A 15,755-nucleotide genomic window follows, 5' to 3' on the forward strand; every position below is an offset into this window, starting at 1 on the left:
ACACATCCAATGGTCATATGTTTATCCACGATTTATGAAAACTTAAACTTACCACCAATTAATGAAAACCCTGAGATTTATCCCCTATGGTCTCAAAATTTTTCGCCACCAGTTCCCGTAACCTCTGAAATTCATTAAAAATACGTGTTAATTTTAGAATTTTTTGACCTTTTTTCGCGCGGAAAATAAAAATGGCGAGTTATTCACCATGGTCCCTATTACCCTCCGGGAGTCCAATTAGGTGGGTGGAACCATCCAATTGTCCTTAAAATGGTCGATTACCCTGTTTACAACTTGCATCGATTTCGTGAACTCAAGCCTACCACAAACATTTATGACAACTTATAATGCTCATATATGGTTCCAAACGGCATTATATGACCCTAAGATGTATCCTATAAGGCCTCAAAACTTTTTGCCACCAGGCCCCGTAACCTTCGAAATTCCTGAAAAAACGTGGATAAATAGTCTTCAATTTTTGAATTTTTTAACCTTTTTTTTACCGGAAATAAAATTTGTCGGGATGTTTACCATGATCCCTAATACCCTCCGGGAGTCCAATAAGTTCGGAGAAACCATTCAATTTGCTTTAAAACGGTCAATTTACCCGTTCATACTTGCATCGATTTTGTGAATTCAAGTCTACCACAGACATTTATGACATATAATGGTCTTATATGGTTCCAAAAGGCATTATATGATTCTGAGATGTATCCTCTAGGGCCTTAAGACTTTTAGACATCGGAGCCCGGAACCTCTGAAATTCCTCAAAAAACGTGGATAATAGGCTTCAATTTTTGAATTTTTTTTGACCTTTTTCCGCCCAAAAATAAAAATTTCCGAGAAGTTTGCCATGGTCCCTAATACCCTCCGGAAGTACAATTAGGTAAGTGGTACCATCCAATTTTCCTTAAAACGATTAGTTTACCCGTTCAATACTTGCACTGATTTCGTGAACTCAAGCCTACCACGGGCATTTATGACAACATATAATGGTCATATATGGTTCCAAACGGCATTATACGATTCTAAGATGTATCCCCTAGGGCTCAAAACTTTTTGCCACCGGACCCCGTGACCTCAGAAATTCCTCAAAAAGCGTGGATAATAGTCTTTAATTTTTGATTTTTTTGACCTTTTTTTGTCCGTAAATAAAAATTTCCGAGAAGTTTACCATGGTCCCTAATACCCTCCGGAAGTACAATTAGGTAGGTGGTACCATCCAATTTGCCTTAAAACGATCAATTTATCCTGTTCAATACTTGCACCAATTTCGTGAACTCAAGCCTATCACGGACATTTATGACAACATATAATGGTCATATATGGTTCTAAACGGCATTATACGACCCTGAGATGTATCCCCTACGGCTTCAAAACTTTTCGCCACTGGGCCTCGTGACCTCAGAAATTCCTCAAAAAGCGTGGATAATAGTCTTCAATTTTTTAATTTTTTGACCTTTTTTCGTCCAAAAATAAAAATTGCCGAGAAGTTTACCATGGTCCCTAATACCCTCCAGAAGTACAATTAGGTAGGTGGTACCATCCAATTTGCCTTAAAACGATCAATTTACCCCCATTCAATACTTGCACCAATTTCATGAACTCAAGCCTACCACGAACATTTATGACAACATATAATGGTCATATATGGTTCCAAACGGCATTATACGACCGTGAGATGTATCCCCTAGGACCTCAAAACTTTTCGCCATTGGGTCCCGTGACCTCTGAAATTCCTCAAAAAGTGTGGATAATAGTTTTCAATTTTGAAATTGTTTGACCTTTTTTCGCCCGGAAATAAAAATTGCCGAGATTTTTAACATGGTCCCTAATATCCTCCGGGAGTAAAATTAGGTGGGTGGAACCACCCAATTTGCCTTAAAACGGTCAATTTACTCGTTTACAATTTTTACCAATTTTGTGAACTCAAACCTACCACGGACATTGATGACAATATATAATGGTCATATATGGTTCCCAATAAAATTAAACCAAGAGTTATAGAGAGAGAAAATAATACTAAGAGTTTAAGAGGAGAGAGAAAAGAGTTAGAGAGAGAAAGAGAAAAGAAAACTAAAACTAAAACTAATTTAAAACTAATGAAAAATTAAATTAAGAAAAGAACAAAACTAAAAACTAAGGACATGTTTGGCATCATTTTTTGTTTTTTGTTTCCTGTTTTTTTGAAAACTAAAAACCAAAAACAGAAAACAAGAAAAAGGTGTTTTCACTTTTTTGTTGTCAGTTTTCATATTTGTTATAATTCTAACAAGTTTAAATAATTTTTGATTTATTATGTGACATATATCATATACTTTTATACAACAAAAAACTAAAAAATAGAAAACCAAAGTAATGCCAAACGAACCCTAAACTACTACCCCAAACTCCCTACCCCGTACTACCTCCTTATATAGGAAAAGGAAAAGAAGACCAAGTCAACTTCTAATCCTCTTCCTACTAAACCAAGGAAACAAATTAAATAGAAGCCTTTCCAAGAATTCGGTGTACAATGATGAGCCCAAAATCAACAAAGCCCAAATATCTGAAGTAGGCGCTGATGATATCATCCCGATCGGGCCAAGACTCGCCCGATCGAGCCCGGTCAGTTGGGGCTGCGAATTGGGCTTCACTGCTCCCTTTTGTTCTTGGATCTGGGCTTTCAGAATTGATTATCCCAAGTTTCTTCACTTCTTAAATTTCTCTAACTCTGCATTGGGCTTAAAATATACAGTCATAAAATACGATCAAACTCCAATATCTTTGTAGTGCCTCAATAAGTTCGGAAATTGTCATAATTCTGTAAATTCTTACAAAATAATACCAACTCTACAAAAACACTAGAAAACGTATATTAGTAATAAAAATAGCTCCGTAGAGCTCAAATAAGCACAAATATGACCGTGGGACGGGGAATAAATATATATATAAAATAGACTCATCAAACTCCCCCAAGCCAAACCTTTGCTTGTCCCTAAGCAAAGCAATGAATAAATAAATCAATATTTCACCCCCAAAATAATTTAAATCAATAAATACGATTCAAGGTAAATCTGACAAACATGTATTAAAGTCAACCAATCAAATTCATCTAACTACTAATCTTCCCTAACAATTGTCATATAGAGCAAACCACGAGAGCATATAGAATTCAAGACTAGTGCTTACACACTCAACTCTCATTTATGTGGCGAGTAAAAGATGTATTCGATCGCTCTCCAACCAACCCCTTTATGTGAACAATGCCCTCCCAACTCACACTCTCGTGTGTAAAAAAAGATGTACGCTCAACCTATAGTCGACTTGAAATATGTCAAATCATAACTTGCATTCATAAACAACACTTTCACATTCATACAACTCTATGCACAAAGGTCGGAAGGTCTTTGAAGCTTGTAATGTAAGGCTAGGGTAAAGGGTAGGAATCATTTGGGAATAAGTGAGAGAAAAGCTATGCTTAAAGGGAGCAAATCCTAGTAAAACCCATGATTAAAATAAATAATGATCAACATCTCCTACATAACCAACTCTAACATCCACCAAAAAAATACTCCAATCATAATAAACAATCCCAACTCTTACAATTTCACTCATAAGATATAATAATGAAGAAGTGGAGTGAATAAACAAACTTTATTTTCCAAACTTGAATTTTTCATTGAGGCTCAAAATTATTTCTCTTTTGATCAACCTCCTACTAGAACATTTGAACATTTTTTCTCTTTTCTTTTGAAGTTCACTTATTTTTCAACATTTTTTTCAGGAACTTCTCTTTTTTTTTTTCTTCATAACATCATGCTTTATTTTTTCAAGAAAATATAACTCTCAAACTCATCAAAAATAAACATGATCAACAACAAAACAACTTCTCAAAACCCACCCAAATTGTACAAATAATAAGCACACTACAAACTCCCTCACCTCACTCACTAATAGCTCCCCCAAGCCAAGCTTGGGACTAATAACCAATAGGGCAAAATAGGCTTGTAATATGGCTAATAAACAACAAAAAGTCAAGGCAACAACATGGGTAGCAAGAAGGGAACAAATGTATCTACAATATCTGGAGGCTACCTAAAAGAACAAATGCCTTCGTTCTCCTCAATGTGCATAATAATGAATCATATAAATATTACTAATAGTTGCAAACCAATACTTAATTTCCTTGACATACCAGGAACTATGGAACTATCACATATTTCCTAACCAAATCAACTAGTCAAGCACTATATTCACAAGTAGTTGGACAAAATTGACGCATGTTAAAGTTTCAAGGCAATCAAATATCAAATCATAATCAACTTATCCTCAATATTTATCATCAATAACCAAGAATCAAAACAATTTCGAAAAATTTTCATCACACCAAAAGAAAAAAAAATAATAAAATAAAAGAGAGAGGGTGAAAGATATACCAAGCGCACACGAGAACCTCCCCCAAGCTAAATTAGACAATGTCCTCATTGTCTTAAAGGGAATCTAGTAGTCAAGGTGACTACTCATCATCATCACCACATCAATGTCACCAAAGCCTCGAGGATTGCAATGCATCTCTTTGGAACAAAATAGGGAAAGAAAGAAACAAGGTGTTAGTGGGAAAAAGTTCAAATTTGAGTCAGGTGCACTATTCTTATCATAACTTTTGATATATAAATGATATACAGTGATTCCAATTGCATTGGAAACTAGACTTGAAGAGATTTCCAACGAAAGGTCACACGCAAAAATCAGATAAGAAACGCAAAAGTTATGGCCTGTCAAAGTTGACAAAGTTTGCTGACGCGAACGCGCGCCTGATCGGGCGAGCTCTGCCCGATCGGATATGAGTGCAGTTCCAGCGTGAATGAAGCCTTCTCTAGCTCAAAATCTGCACAAAAACAAACTCCCACAAGCATTAGTTACATTCTCCTTACCTCTCTAAAAAAAATAAAATAAAATAAAATAAAACACGCACACAAAAATAAGAAAAAACTAAATTAAAAAGCAAATTAAAGTACAGGTTGCCTCCCGTAAAGCGCTAGTTTATCAAGGTCCCGCTCGACCATACTCCTTCTCTCAATCGGAAGAATTCAACGCCTTGAGTAACTTATCAAACACTCCTGCAAACATTTCATTAAACACTATACAGGGCTTAATTGTAAGCACGTTAATCCCTTCAAAGAAAAGGTTAGGAGCGCATAAAGAGAACTCAAGGTAGAAGGAAAAATCAAAAGAGAGAGATGAAAATACACCACAACCTTCTACTTCCTCCGTTAAAAATTTAGAATTAATAGAACGAACATGGAGGTAGTCATTGTCTTTATCATCCAATATTGACTTGAAAATTCCACCCTTACGAATAACCTCATCATCAACAAAGGAATTTTCAACCACCGTTTCTACAACTAATGATTTTTCAATCACCGATTCGTCAACCAATGATTTTTCAACCACAAATTCTATAACCGATGGCTCTTCATCCTCAATAACATTCATATTATTATAGTGTCCATAGACTTTTTCATCAAGAGCCTTCCAATAACTTTCATTAGCAACTAATCGTTTCCGAATATGATTATATGTATATGGAAAGACTTTAAAATCATCCGGAGCACACACAAAAAACTCACTATAAAGGCATTCAGGATTTTCATGACAAAGACGTTGACAACTACAGTAGTTAGGTGCTGCATAAAAATTATATAATTCTTGTAGTGGCGTAAGCATGGATATTTTCAACTCATAAAAAAAAAAATTAAAAAAAAAATCTAGACTCTAATAATAACTAGAAATAAAAATAAAACCGTTTCCCTGGCGACGACGCCAAATTTTGGCAGGGTAAAGTCGTATCCCCTAATCAAAAGTATTACCTAAATCCTCTAACTAATGTAGATAGGGAAGTAGGGTCGAATCCACAGAGAAACGAGTCTTTCTATTCCTAATTAATTAATATAATCTAGATTATAAAGTAACCAAAATATAATAATTGAAGGAAACTAAACTACTATGAGTAAAAGTGGGAAAGAGTAAAAGTAGGAGAATAAACAATGAATAAAAGACCTAGGGTATAGGTTCACCGATAAATAATATCCCAGGGTAAGACATAATAATCAATCATCAATGCGTACATTAATCAGATCATAAAGGGCTTTTGCTACGTATTACAATCACACAATTAATTTACCGGTATTAAATCTCATCTTTCAAATCTCGACTCAACCATTTATAAATTAACCTGCCTATTGAAACTAGACCTAAACAACAATTCTCATCTGACGAATCTCGAATCAATATTGTTAAACTCATGCATAAAAGATCTGCGCAAATCTAGTCACATAGCATTAAATCAATCAATAGGAAATTAATCTAGCATTGATAATCAACAATAATAAATTACCCCTTCATATTATTTATGGATCCCCACAAACCCTAGAAATAAAACTACTCATACATAATAAAAACTAAACTAATCAAGACAATTAAAGGAGACATGATCAAAGAAAGAGAATAAATTAATGAAATTAAACCAATAGTTATAGAGAGAGAAAATAATACTAAGAGTTTAAGAGGAGAGAGAAAAGAGTTAGAGAGAGAAAGAGAAAAGATAAATAAAACTAAAACTAATTTAAAACTAATGAAAAATTAAATTAAGAAAAGAACAAAACTAAAAACTAAAAACTAAACTACTACCCCAAACTCCCTACCCCGTACTACCTCCTTACATAGGAAAAGGAAAAGAAGACCAAGTCAACTTCTAATCCTCTTCCTACTAAACCAAGGAAACAAATTAAATAGAAGCCTTTCCAAGAATTCGGTGTACAATGATGAGCCCAAATCAACAAAGCCCAAATATCTGAAGTAGGCGCTGATGATAATCATCCCGATCGGGCCAAGACTCGCCCGATCGAGCCCGGTCAGTTGGGGCTGCGAATTGGGCTTCACTGCTCCCTTTTGTTCTTGGATCTGGGCTTTCAGAATTGATTATCCCAAGTTTCTTCACTTCTTAAATTTCTCTAACTCTGCCTTGGGCTTAAAATATACAGTCATAAAATACGATCAAACTCCAATATCTTTTTAGTGGCTCAATAAGTTCGGAAATTGTCATAATTCTGTAAATTCTTACAAAATAATACCAACTCTACAAAAACACTAGAAAACGTATATTAGTAATAAAAATAGCTCCATATAGCTCAAATAAGCACAAATATGACCGTGGGACGGGGAATAAATATATATATAAAATAGACTCATCACTAACCAAAGAAACATTCTTATCCTCTGTGGAATCGGAGCGCGCCGAATATCCTTCTACTGCCTCTTCTGCTCAGCACTAATCTCCCTTGAATTACGAATAATCTTGATGGTAGATTGAAGTGAAAAACCTCCACTTGGATCCCCATTCCAATACACGTCCACAACATTCTCATCGTCTAATACTTCATGCGCTGCAATTTCTTCAAGCAACGATTCTGAAAGGAAATCAGCAAACAACTCAAATTTCCAACCTGTATTTGAGTCCCAAAATTCCCTTATTGTAGCCTCATGAATTGCATCAGGAGGAGCAGGGTCAGCCATCTGTAAGAGCGGGGTCTTAGTAGCCCATAAATGTTTCCAGAATAGGGTACTTCAACCATTGCCTATTGCCACGCTTATGCCTTTCTTCAGTGTTTACATTGCTCAGAATTCCACGCCATACATTCGACACTCCTTGACTATCTTTAAACATATCTAAGTCACAACGCCCTTCACAGTATTTATTTTGTAGCACCCTTGACCAAAGAGATTGAGGTTCTGCCAGCACCCTCCACCCCAATTTTGCAAGAAAAGCCGAATTAGCTTGACGCATTGAACGAATACCCAAGCTACCTTCCAACTTTAATTTCGAAACTTTTTCCCAGGCCACAAGATGAATCCTTCGATTGCTATCATCACTACCCACAAAAATTTCCTAGTTTTCTTATCAATTTCATCACAAGTACTCCTAGGAAGCTTGGTAGTGCATTGTGTAGTATGGAATAGACGAGATACAAGCTTGAGCCAATGTTATCCTTCCTGCTAGAGATAAAGTCTTAGCTTTCCATCCTGCCAATTTCGAATTCACCTTATCAATAAGATATTGGTAATCCTGTTTAGAAGTCCTTAAATTAATTGTAGGGACTCCCAAATAGACACCTAGATCATTCGTACTCTCCATGTTTAAAGTCTGATAGATCGAGTCTCACACATCCAAATTCGTATTTACAGAGAAGAACACCCTGGACTCAGCACAAGTTACCTTGCTCCTCGAGGCATTACAAAATCTATCAAGGCATTGTTTCATACACATAGATTGCTCCACCAATGCTTCACAAAATAAAATCAAATCGTCGATAAAAGCCAGATGAGAAATTTCAGGTCCTTTCCTACTAGCTTTGACCGGTTTCCACCCTCCAAACTTAACCTCATGCTCAATTAAATGAGCCAATCTCTCCATACAGATGACATAGATATAAGATGATAGGGGTTCACCCTGTCTAATACCCCTATTAGTTGGGGAAAAAGACTATATCGGTTCTCCATTCCATAAAATCTGGAGCTTCGTTGAGGTTATACAATTCATCACAATATCCACCATCAGTTGCGGTAATCGTAATTCCATAAGGGAGTCACGAATAAAACTCCATCGAACACGATCATAGGCCTTTTCAAAGTCAATTTTCACAGCCATCCATCCAACTTTACCTTGCTTCTTTCTCATTGATTGCAATATTTCCTGCACGATTATGATATTATCTGTAATTTGTCTTTTCGGAACAAAACTACACTGAGTAGGGGAAATCAACTTTGGGAGGAGAGGTTTCAACCTGTTCACAATCACATTGGTCACAACTTTATATGTAATAATATTGCACAAACCAATAGGGCGAAAGTGGTTCGGTTTTTGAGGGGTCTCCATCTTTGGAATAAGAACCAAGTAGGCATCATTCAAGCTCTCCGGGAAGATCTGACCATCTAGCACGCCTTTCACCAATTCAACTAAATTAGGGGCAACTAAATCCCAATATCTATGATAGAACAACGGTTGGAACCCATCCGGCCCCAGAGCTTTGAAGGGTTTCATCGAAGACACTATTTTTTTTTTATTTCACATTCATCAAAGGTTCGTGAAATAATTTCTCGAGCATCATCATCAATATAAGGAAAATGGTAAGTTAGCATCATTTCCCCAACAAACATCGAAGGCTCTTCCTGAAATAGGCATTTCCAATAGTCAACCAACATTGATTTTACCATATTTGGACAGCTAACCCATTCCCCATTATCATTTTGAAGCATCAATTCGATTTCTTCTTCGACGAATAATGGTAGACAAGTAGAAGTATCTTGTGTTTCTATCACCATCTCTAATAGCATCCACTCTAGATTTTTGAAACCACAATAATTCCTCCTGTTCAAGAACATCATCTAACTCTCTTCTTAGCCGATTCTCGAGCTTCAACAAGTGTCTATATTTTCGTTGAGCCAGTCGACGCTGAATGCCCTCCATCTTTGCTAAAAGCTTAGATTTCTTCCTAAAAGTATTATGGAACACCATCTTATTCCATTCATCCGACAAGCCCGCCATCGATTTTAAGAAGGGATAAGAGGAGCCTTTGCATCCCACTTCTCGCGCAAAAATTCTTCGAACTTAATATGATTCATCCAAGCCGCTTGAAACCTAAAAGGTTTGGTAGCCGAAGGAATTGGCGCAAACCCAGTCGTACTAATCAATATTGGACAATGATCACTCTTCGACTTGGGGAGATTCCTCAAGGCAGCTTCATCAAATTTCAATCTCCACTGATCTTTCACAAATCCTCGGTCTAACCGGGCTGACTTGAACGTAGCTGGCAAATTCCCTCTAAACCAGGTATGATTTGGTCTCGAATAATTCAAATCAATGAGACCATTATTTTCAATTCAATTAGTAAAGTCCCGGCACCTTCGAACCATCTCTGGACCACCAACGTCGTTTCTTTCACTCATGCTAGCAGTCTCGTTAAAGTCCCCTGCCAGAAGCCAAGGTCCCGAATAACGATCCTTAATTTTTTCCAACCTCTCCCACAGTTCCTTCTGAGCAGTACTATTTGGACTAGCATATATAGCAGAGAATAGACTAGGATCACCCCCATTCTTTTTGATCTCGACAGTCAAGTGTTGAGTGTGATTGCCAAAACTAGAAATACTCACATCATCAGTTCGCCAAAGGATCCAAATACCACCAACAAATCCTTGGGCTTCGACACGGAGTTGGCCATCAAAACCAATAGTATCACGTACACTTTGAGTCTGCACACCACTTATACGAGTCTCTACTAAAACCAAAACAGAAGGCTTATTAACTCTAAAAAGCTCTCGAATGATTGCTAATTTATTACTAACACCTTAGACATTCCACACAAGAATTGTTATCGTCGGTAGTTTGTTACTACTCTGTTAGATGGACTTCGTGCATCTTGACAACTTTACCCTTTTTGAGTAGGCGAAATTGTAGAAATGACACTTTAACCCTCGTATAAACGAAACCTGTTAATATGCCATATGAAACAAGTATTTTCTCCTGACTTCTGACCCCAATCGCTAAAACCATTCACGCACCCCCTTCTTGTTCCCTCTCTGGCCCGCTTAGCGCTCCGGCGACACTATTAGCCACCTTCACTGTCAGAGTCACTGCTTACATAAAGCCGTCGCTCTCTGCTTTTCTCTCTCGTCGCTATTTGTTCACTTCCATAGACCCTTCTTGTGCACTCGCCATTTCTCCACCTCGCCACACCAGCGTTGCTTTTAACAGTCTCACCGCAAGCCGCTTACTCCGCCATTTACACGACAGTACTATCGTCTCTCCTTCTTCGAAAGGTTAGGGTTTATGGATGAACTACTTCTTGTCTAGGATTTTTATTTTATTTTTCTTTAAATTCTGTTATATAATTGAATTTCTTCATTGATTAGCAGCTTTCACAGCCTTGGAGTTTTATGAATTTCTTCGTTCTTACTGCTAAATTGAGAGATAGAAAATGTTGGATACAATTATAATTTGATAATAAGCTCTTGATTTAATGGAATATTAATAAATATACTATAGTTTGTTTTAATTGGTTTCTGGCAAATTAGGTTTTGATTGAGCTGTATTATAAACAATTTTTTAAAACGATTGATGTGTGTTAGTAGTACCCTTTGATATAATTATATGCATTAGGAAGTTGATGAAGTTAGCCTGTTTTGGTTATGAATGCAGGAGTGTGATGAATGTTGCTGCCTTATGTTATAAGGTCCCTCATTCTCTTACTACTGGAGCTATGGCTTCTTCCAGTAGACTGCTAATGGTCTATCAGTGTCCGGTAAGGCGCTCGTGTCTTCTCGTTTTGCATTATGTTGGGGTAAAGAATAAATTTCATTGAAGTACCTTGAGGTATTTTGGTATCATCATGCTTTACTACACACGGAGCTATCCTTATATGATAAAGAAACTCTTATAGCCTTATTCCTAATATTGCCGAGAGACTACTCACGTAGTTATGCTAGACCCTTGATCCTAATGGTAGTAAATGCACTTAACATTTTGCTGAAAATAATTTTGATTTAGTACATTGCAATCCAAAGAGTGATAACATGTCAATTATAGACTGCTTTGCAAACAATTAAGTAGAGATTGATTAGTAAGACTTTTGATTTAGTCCTTTGTTATGGTTCATACTTCCAAAGTTGCTAATGCTTAGAGTTCCAATGATGTTGAAAGTAGACCCAAGAGTCAAGGAAAAATCTTAGACTATTACAGTGTTCAGATGCTCAATATTTGTTTTTGCAATTTTATGACATGCTTTGTTTCGAACATGGAATTCAGTGATAGGATTTACTCTCTTCATCCTTCATTTATAAGTAAGCATTTTGTGTGTGTGTGTGTGAGTGCAAGTGAGTGAGAGGGTGACTGGAAATTAGCAGTCCAATGTAGTGCAAAATATAATGTAATAGAAGTCCCAATTTCCATACCTGCCTTAAGTGACACTTCCTTTAATGGAGGAAGTACCCTTCTCAGATATCATTGTTCTAAACTTCTACATTGTCAGAATATATTCGGAGTAAGTAGGTGGTATTGTTGATGGCACTGGTTAAAGGCTATATTTTTTTCACCTCTCACCTTCTTATATATACTCAAGAGTTTTTATATTGAAGTAGATTTTCTATACCACTATCTGAATATGTACCTGTTTTAAGGACTCATTTGGGTTTCCATTTTCCTATAGGGTGTACATCAAAGGCCTCATACAGAAAAGTTACCAAAACAATCTCTGAGTCTGAGCATCATCTGTTGGAAGCAGAGGCAGAAAAGTGATCGGTCAGTGAATGAGGAGAGATTTTCATCAAAAAAGTCTTATCGATCAGTGAAAAAGGAGGTACTTCCACAGAATGTGGATCTTCCACCTGTATTACCCAAAAAAAAGAAAAAACCCTATCCAATCCCAATAACAGAAATCCAGCGGATGGCACGGGCCGACAAGAAACTTGCTCAAATGGGTATAGAAAAGGCACTTGAACCTCCTAAGAATGGTATACTAGTCCCTGAACTGATTCCTGTTGCACATGAAGTTCTGAATGCATGGGAGGGATTGATTAGAGGTCTTGCACAACTCTTGCATGTAATTCCAGTCTATGCTTGTAGGTAAGCTTGATTTGGTTTTCTTATTACTGTAGTTTATGTTAGTTTTGTTATCATTATGAACTTTTCGCAAGTAAAATCTGGTTTTAAAAAATCTCTTCAAAGTATTATATCTGGCTTTAACTTCAGGTTTTAGTTTTGGTTTGTGATTTTCTGATTTATGATTAGCCTATTATATGCATCAGTAATTCATCAATTCTTAAGTGAGCTATGTGAACACTCCTATAGTCCTATACAAACACTTGAAAACTAGTAGCTCATTCAATTTGACTTGAGAGTGAAGCCGAAGAAATCACTCTTTTGTTTACATGCGGTTTGTGTCACAAGTCATGAATAAGATGATTCTTTTGCAGTGAGTGCTCTGAGGTTCATGTTGCTGAGACTGGGCATCAAATACGAAACTGCCGGGGCTCAAGCAGCAATAAGCGTCAAGGGCTCCACTTATGGGTCAAGGGATCAATCAATGATGTGATTATCCCTACCGAGTCATACCATCTCTATGACCCTTTTGGTCGACGAATTAAGCATGAAACTAGGTTCGATTATGATCGGATCCCTGCCATTGTTGAACTCTGTATTCAAGCTGGTGTTGATATACCAGGTTACCCATCACGCCGGAGAACCAAACCTATTCGAATGATTGGGAAGAAAATTATTGACCGAGGTGGGTACCTTGAGGATCCTACACCTAAACCTAGAGATTCCTCAGCACTCCTAAGCTATGATACACACGGTGCTTTGTTGAGGTTTCCACCTCCACCACCCTCAGATCTGTCTAGGGTTGCTCAAGAAACAATGAACGCATATGAAACTGTTGCAAAGGGTGTGAGAAAGTTGATGACGAAGTATTCTGTCAAAGCATGTGGATATTGCCCTGAAGTTCACGTGGGTCCATGGGGTCATAATGCGAAGCTCTGTGGGGAATTTAAGCACCAGTGGAGGGATGGGAAGCATGGTTGGCAAGATGCAATTATTGATGAATTATTCCCGCCAAATTATGTCTGGCATGTTCGAGATCCTGGAGGACCCCCAATGAGGACTGAGCTCAAGCGATTTTATGGGAAGGCTCCTGCTGTTGTTGAAGTGTGTCAGCAAGCTGGTGCCGTGGTCCCTAAGAGGTATGAACCCATGATGAGGCTTGATATTGTGCTTCCTGACAGTGAGGAAGCTCGCTTGGTTGCCTGATATGACAGTGGAGGTCTTGTATAAGTAGGCACTGTAGCAGAGGAGGGCTTGTAAAACTATCGATTATAGTATGGTGGATTTGTAAATATGTGTATCAAATTTAGGACTCATCCAATGTTAAAACAATTAATTTTTTTATAATATATGTTAAATATTGTAAATTGTTAAGAGTTGATATATTCCACTAGTAAGTACTTGTATTTTTTTTCCAATCAAATAAAAAGTGAAGGAACTCATTGAGTTGTAATAAATAGGGGAAAAAAAAAGCTTACTAGTTTGAAATTTGCTCATGAAAAGATTGATATTGTAAACTTGTAAATCTTTAATACAATAGGGGGGGGGGGGGGGGGGGAAAGCTTACTCGTTTGAAATTTGTTCATGAAAAGATTGATATTGTTTACTTGACTAGAGTTCAAATAATGTGTGACCTTTTTGAAATTGTGTCCATTATAGCTTTCTGCATGCATACGAGCATACCCGCAGGCCATATGCTCTATAGTCTATCCTTGGTGTACATTGGTCAATTGGTGCCTATATCAATATATACTTCGTATTAACTGTTTACTCTAACTATTAATTATCAGTTTAGCCGGTTACGGACACAAGGTCACCATAGACATTTATGTCACCGACCAGTAGGCATACATGACTCCAAAAAAGTACACTTGACTATTTTCAGGCAAAATAGATGGTTATGACCACCCAAATGGCCACCCGAGGTGCTGTGGGGTCCATGGAAGAACCACGACCACTTTTCTTTCCGGGTCCGAAAAAGTCATAAATTCTAATAAATGTAAGGCTATAATCCACGCTTTGGACCAATCTAAAGGTTTCGAGATCTGTTGTCCAAAATCTTGGGATTTTAGGGGATACATATCAGTCATATATTATGGTTGTAACCATATATGACTACTAGTCGGTCATATAAAGTCACGTGATAGCTTTTATTTAATAAAAGACAGTAAGTTGTAATTGTATAAATTTGCAATTTAAAGACAAAGTAGACGGTTCCAATCAACCAATTAACCTCCGCGGGGTGTCTTAGTGTCTATGGGAAGCACCAAGACTTGTTTCTTTTTAGGTAAAAAAAAGTCAATTTTTGTTCAAAACTAAAGGTTATAATCTACATAATTGGGCCAACTTTGGTTTTTTTTTTGGTAAAAAATTGAAGTGAATGCGTGAGTTGCCCTTCAAAAGTCATATAAGTTGGTTTGAAACCATAACAACTCTATCAATAGGCCTATAAAGTCTCGATAATGAATTTGGTTTAGTTATATAAAGTTATTATGGATTTATGTTGTACTGGTAGTAAAAAGTTGCAAAAGATTTGGAACCAAAATCAATCAATCAATAACTATATACTAAAGGCGAATAAAAAATGACACGTGGCAAAATCTGGTTAAATAATTTCCCTCCACTTTTTTTTTTTTTTTTTTTTTCGTCAAATTATATTAGGCAATTTTAATACACTATAATATTTTCATTCCTACTTAAACGCAATCTTTACGTCCCAAATTCAATAAAACATTTTTGTAACAACTTATAGAAAATTTAAGCAAAATAATATTATTTAAAAAGATATGCATAATTTTTAATATAATTAGCAGAATATCGAATTTTTTCGTACTTATTATAAAAAAAATCATATAAAAATTGTTGAAATAAAAATATTTATAAATTTTGGTAAATCGGTACATTGCACGGAACCATAAGCTAGTTAATTACTCACCACCAATCATGACTTCATGAGTCCATAAGCTAAGAAATCCTTGCTATTTTAGCGGCAAATCGTATGTGGCACACTGACACGTCAGAATCCACATCAGATTTGGCGCCCATAACTGTCCACATCAGATATTCACAGTACAAGTGTACAACTATTTAAGTTTTCTGTATCCAATTCATTGAAACAAAT

General features: G+C 36.6%; 1 protein-coding gene across 2 annotated transcripts; it reads left to right on the top strand.

Annotated features, from left to right (window-relative positions):
• Positions 1–10,512: 10,512 nt before the first annotated feature.
• On the top strand, positions 10,513–14,043 carry LOC110682403 (APO protein 1, chloroplastic-like). 2 transcript variants are annotated; one of them, XM_021858735.1, is made up of 4 exons: positions 10,513–10,857; positions 11,237–11,339; positions 12,243–12,658; positions 13,009–14,043. In XM_021858735.1, the coding sequence occupies exons 2-4, from the start codon at positions 11,244–11,246 to the stop codon at positions 13,838–13,840; spliced, it is 1,344 nt and encodes a 447-aa protein (XP_021714427.1). In that variant the 5' UTR covers positions 10,513–10,857; positions 11,237–11,243; the 3' UTR covers positions 13,841–14,043. The 2 variants fall into 2 exon arrangements, with proteins under 2 accessions (XP_021714427.1, XP_021714426.1); XM_021858734.1 differs by lacking the exon at positions 10,513–10,857 and having other exon boundaries at positions 11,205–11,339.
• Positions 14,044–15,755: the final 1,712 nt, after the last annotated feature.

The sequence above is a fragment of the Chenopodium quinoa genome, unplaced genomic scaffold, assembly GCF_001683475.1.
Source record: "Chenopodium quinoa cultivar QQ74 unplaced genomic scaffold, ASM168347v1, whole genome shotgun sequence".
In the NCBI taxonomy this organism is placed as follows: Eukaryota; Viridiplantae; Streptophyta; class Magnoliopsida; order Caryophyllales; family Amaranthaceae; genus Chenopodium; species Chenopodium quinoa.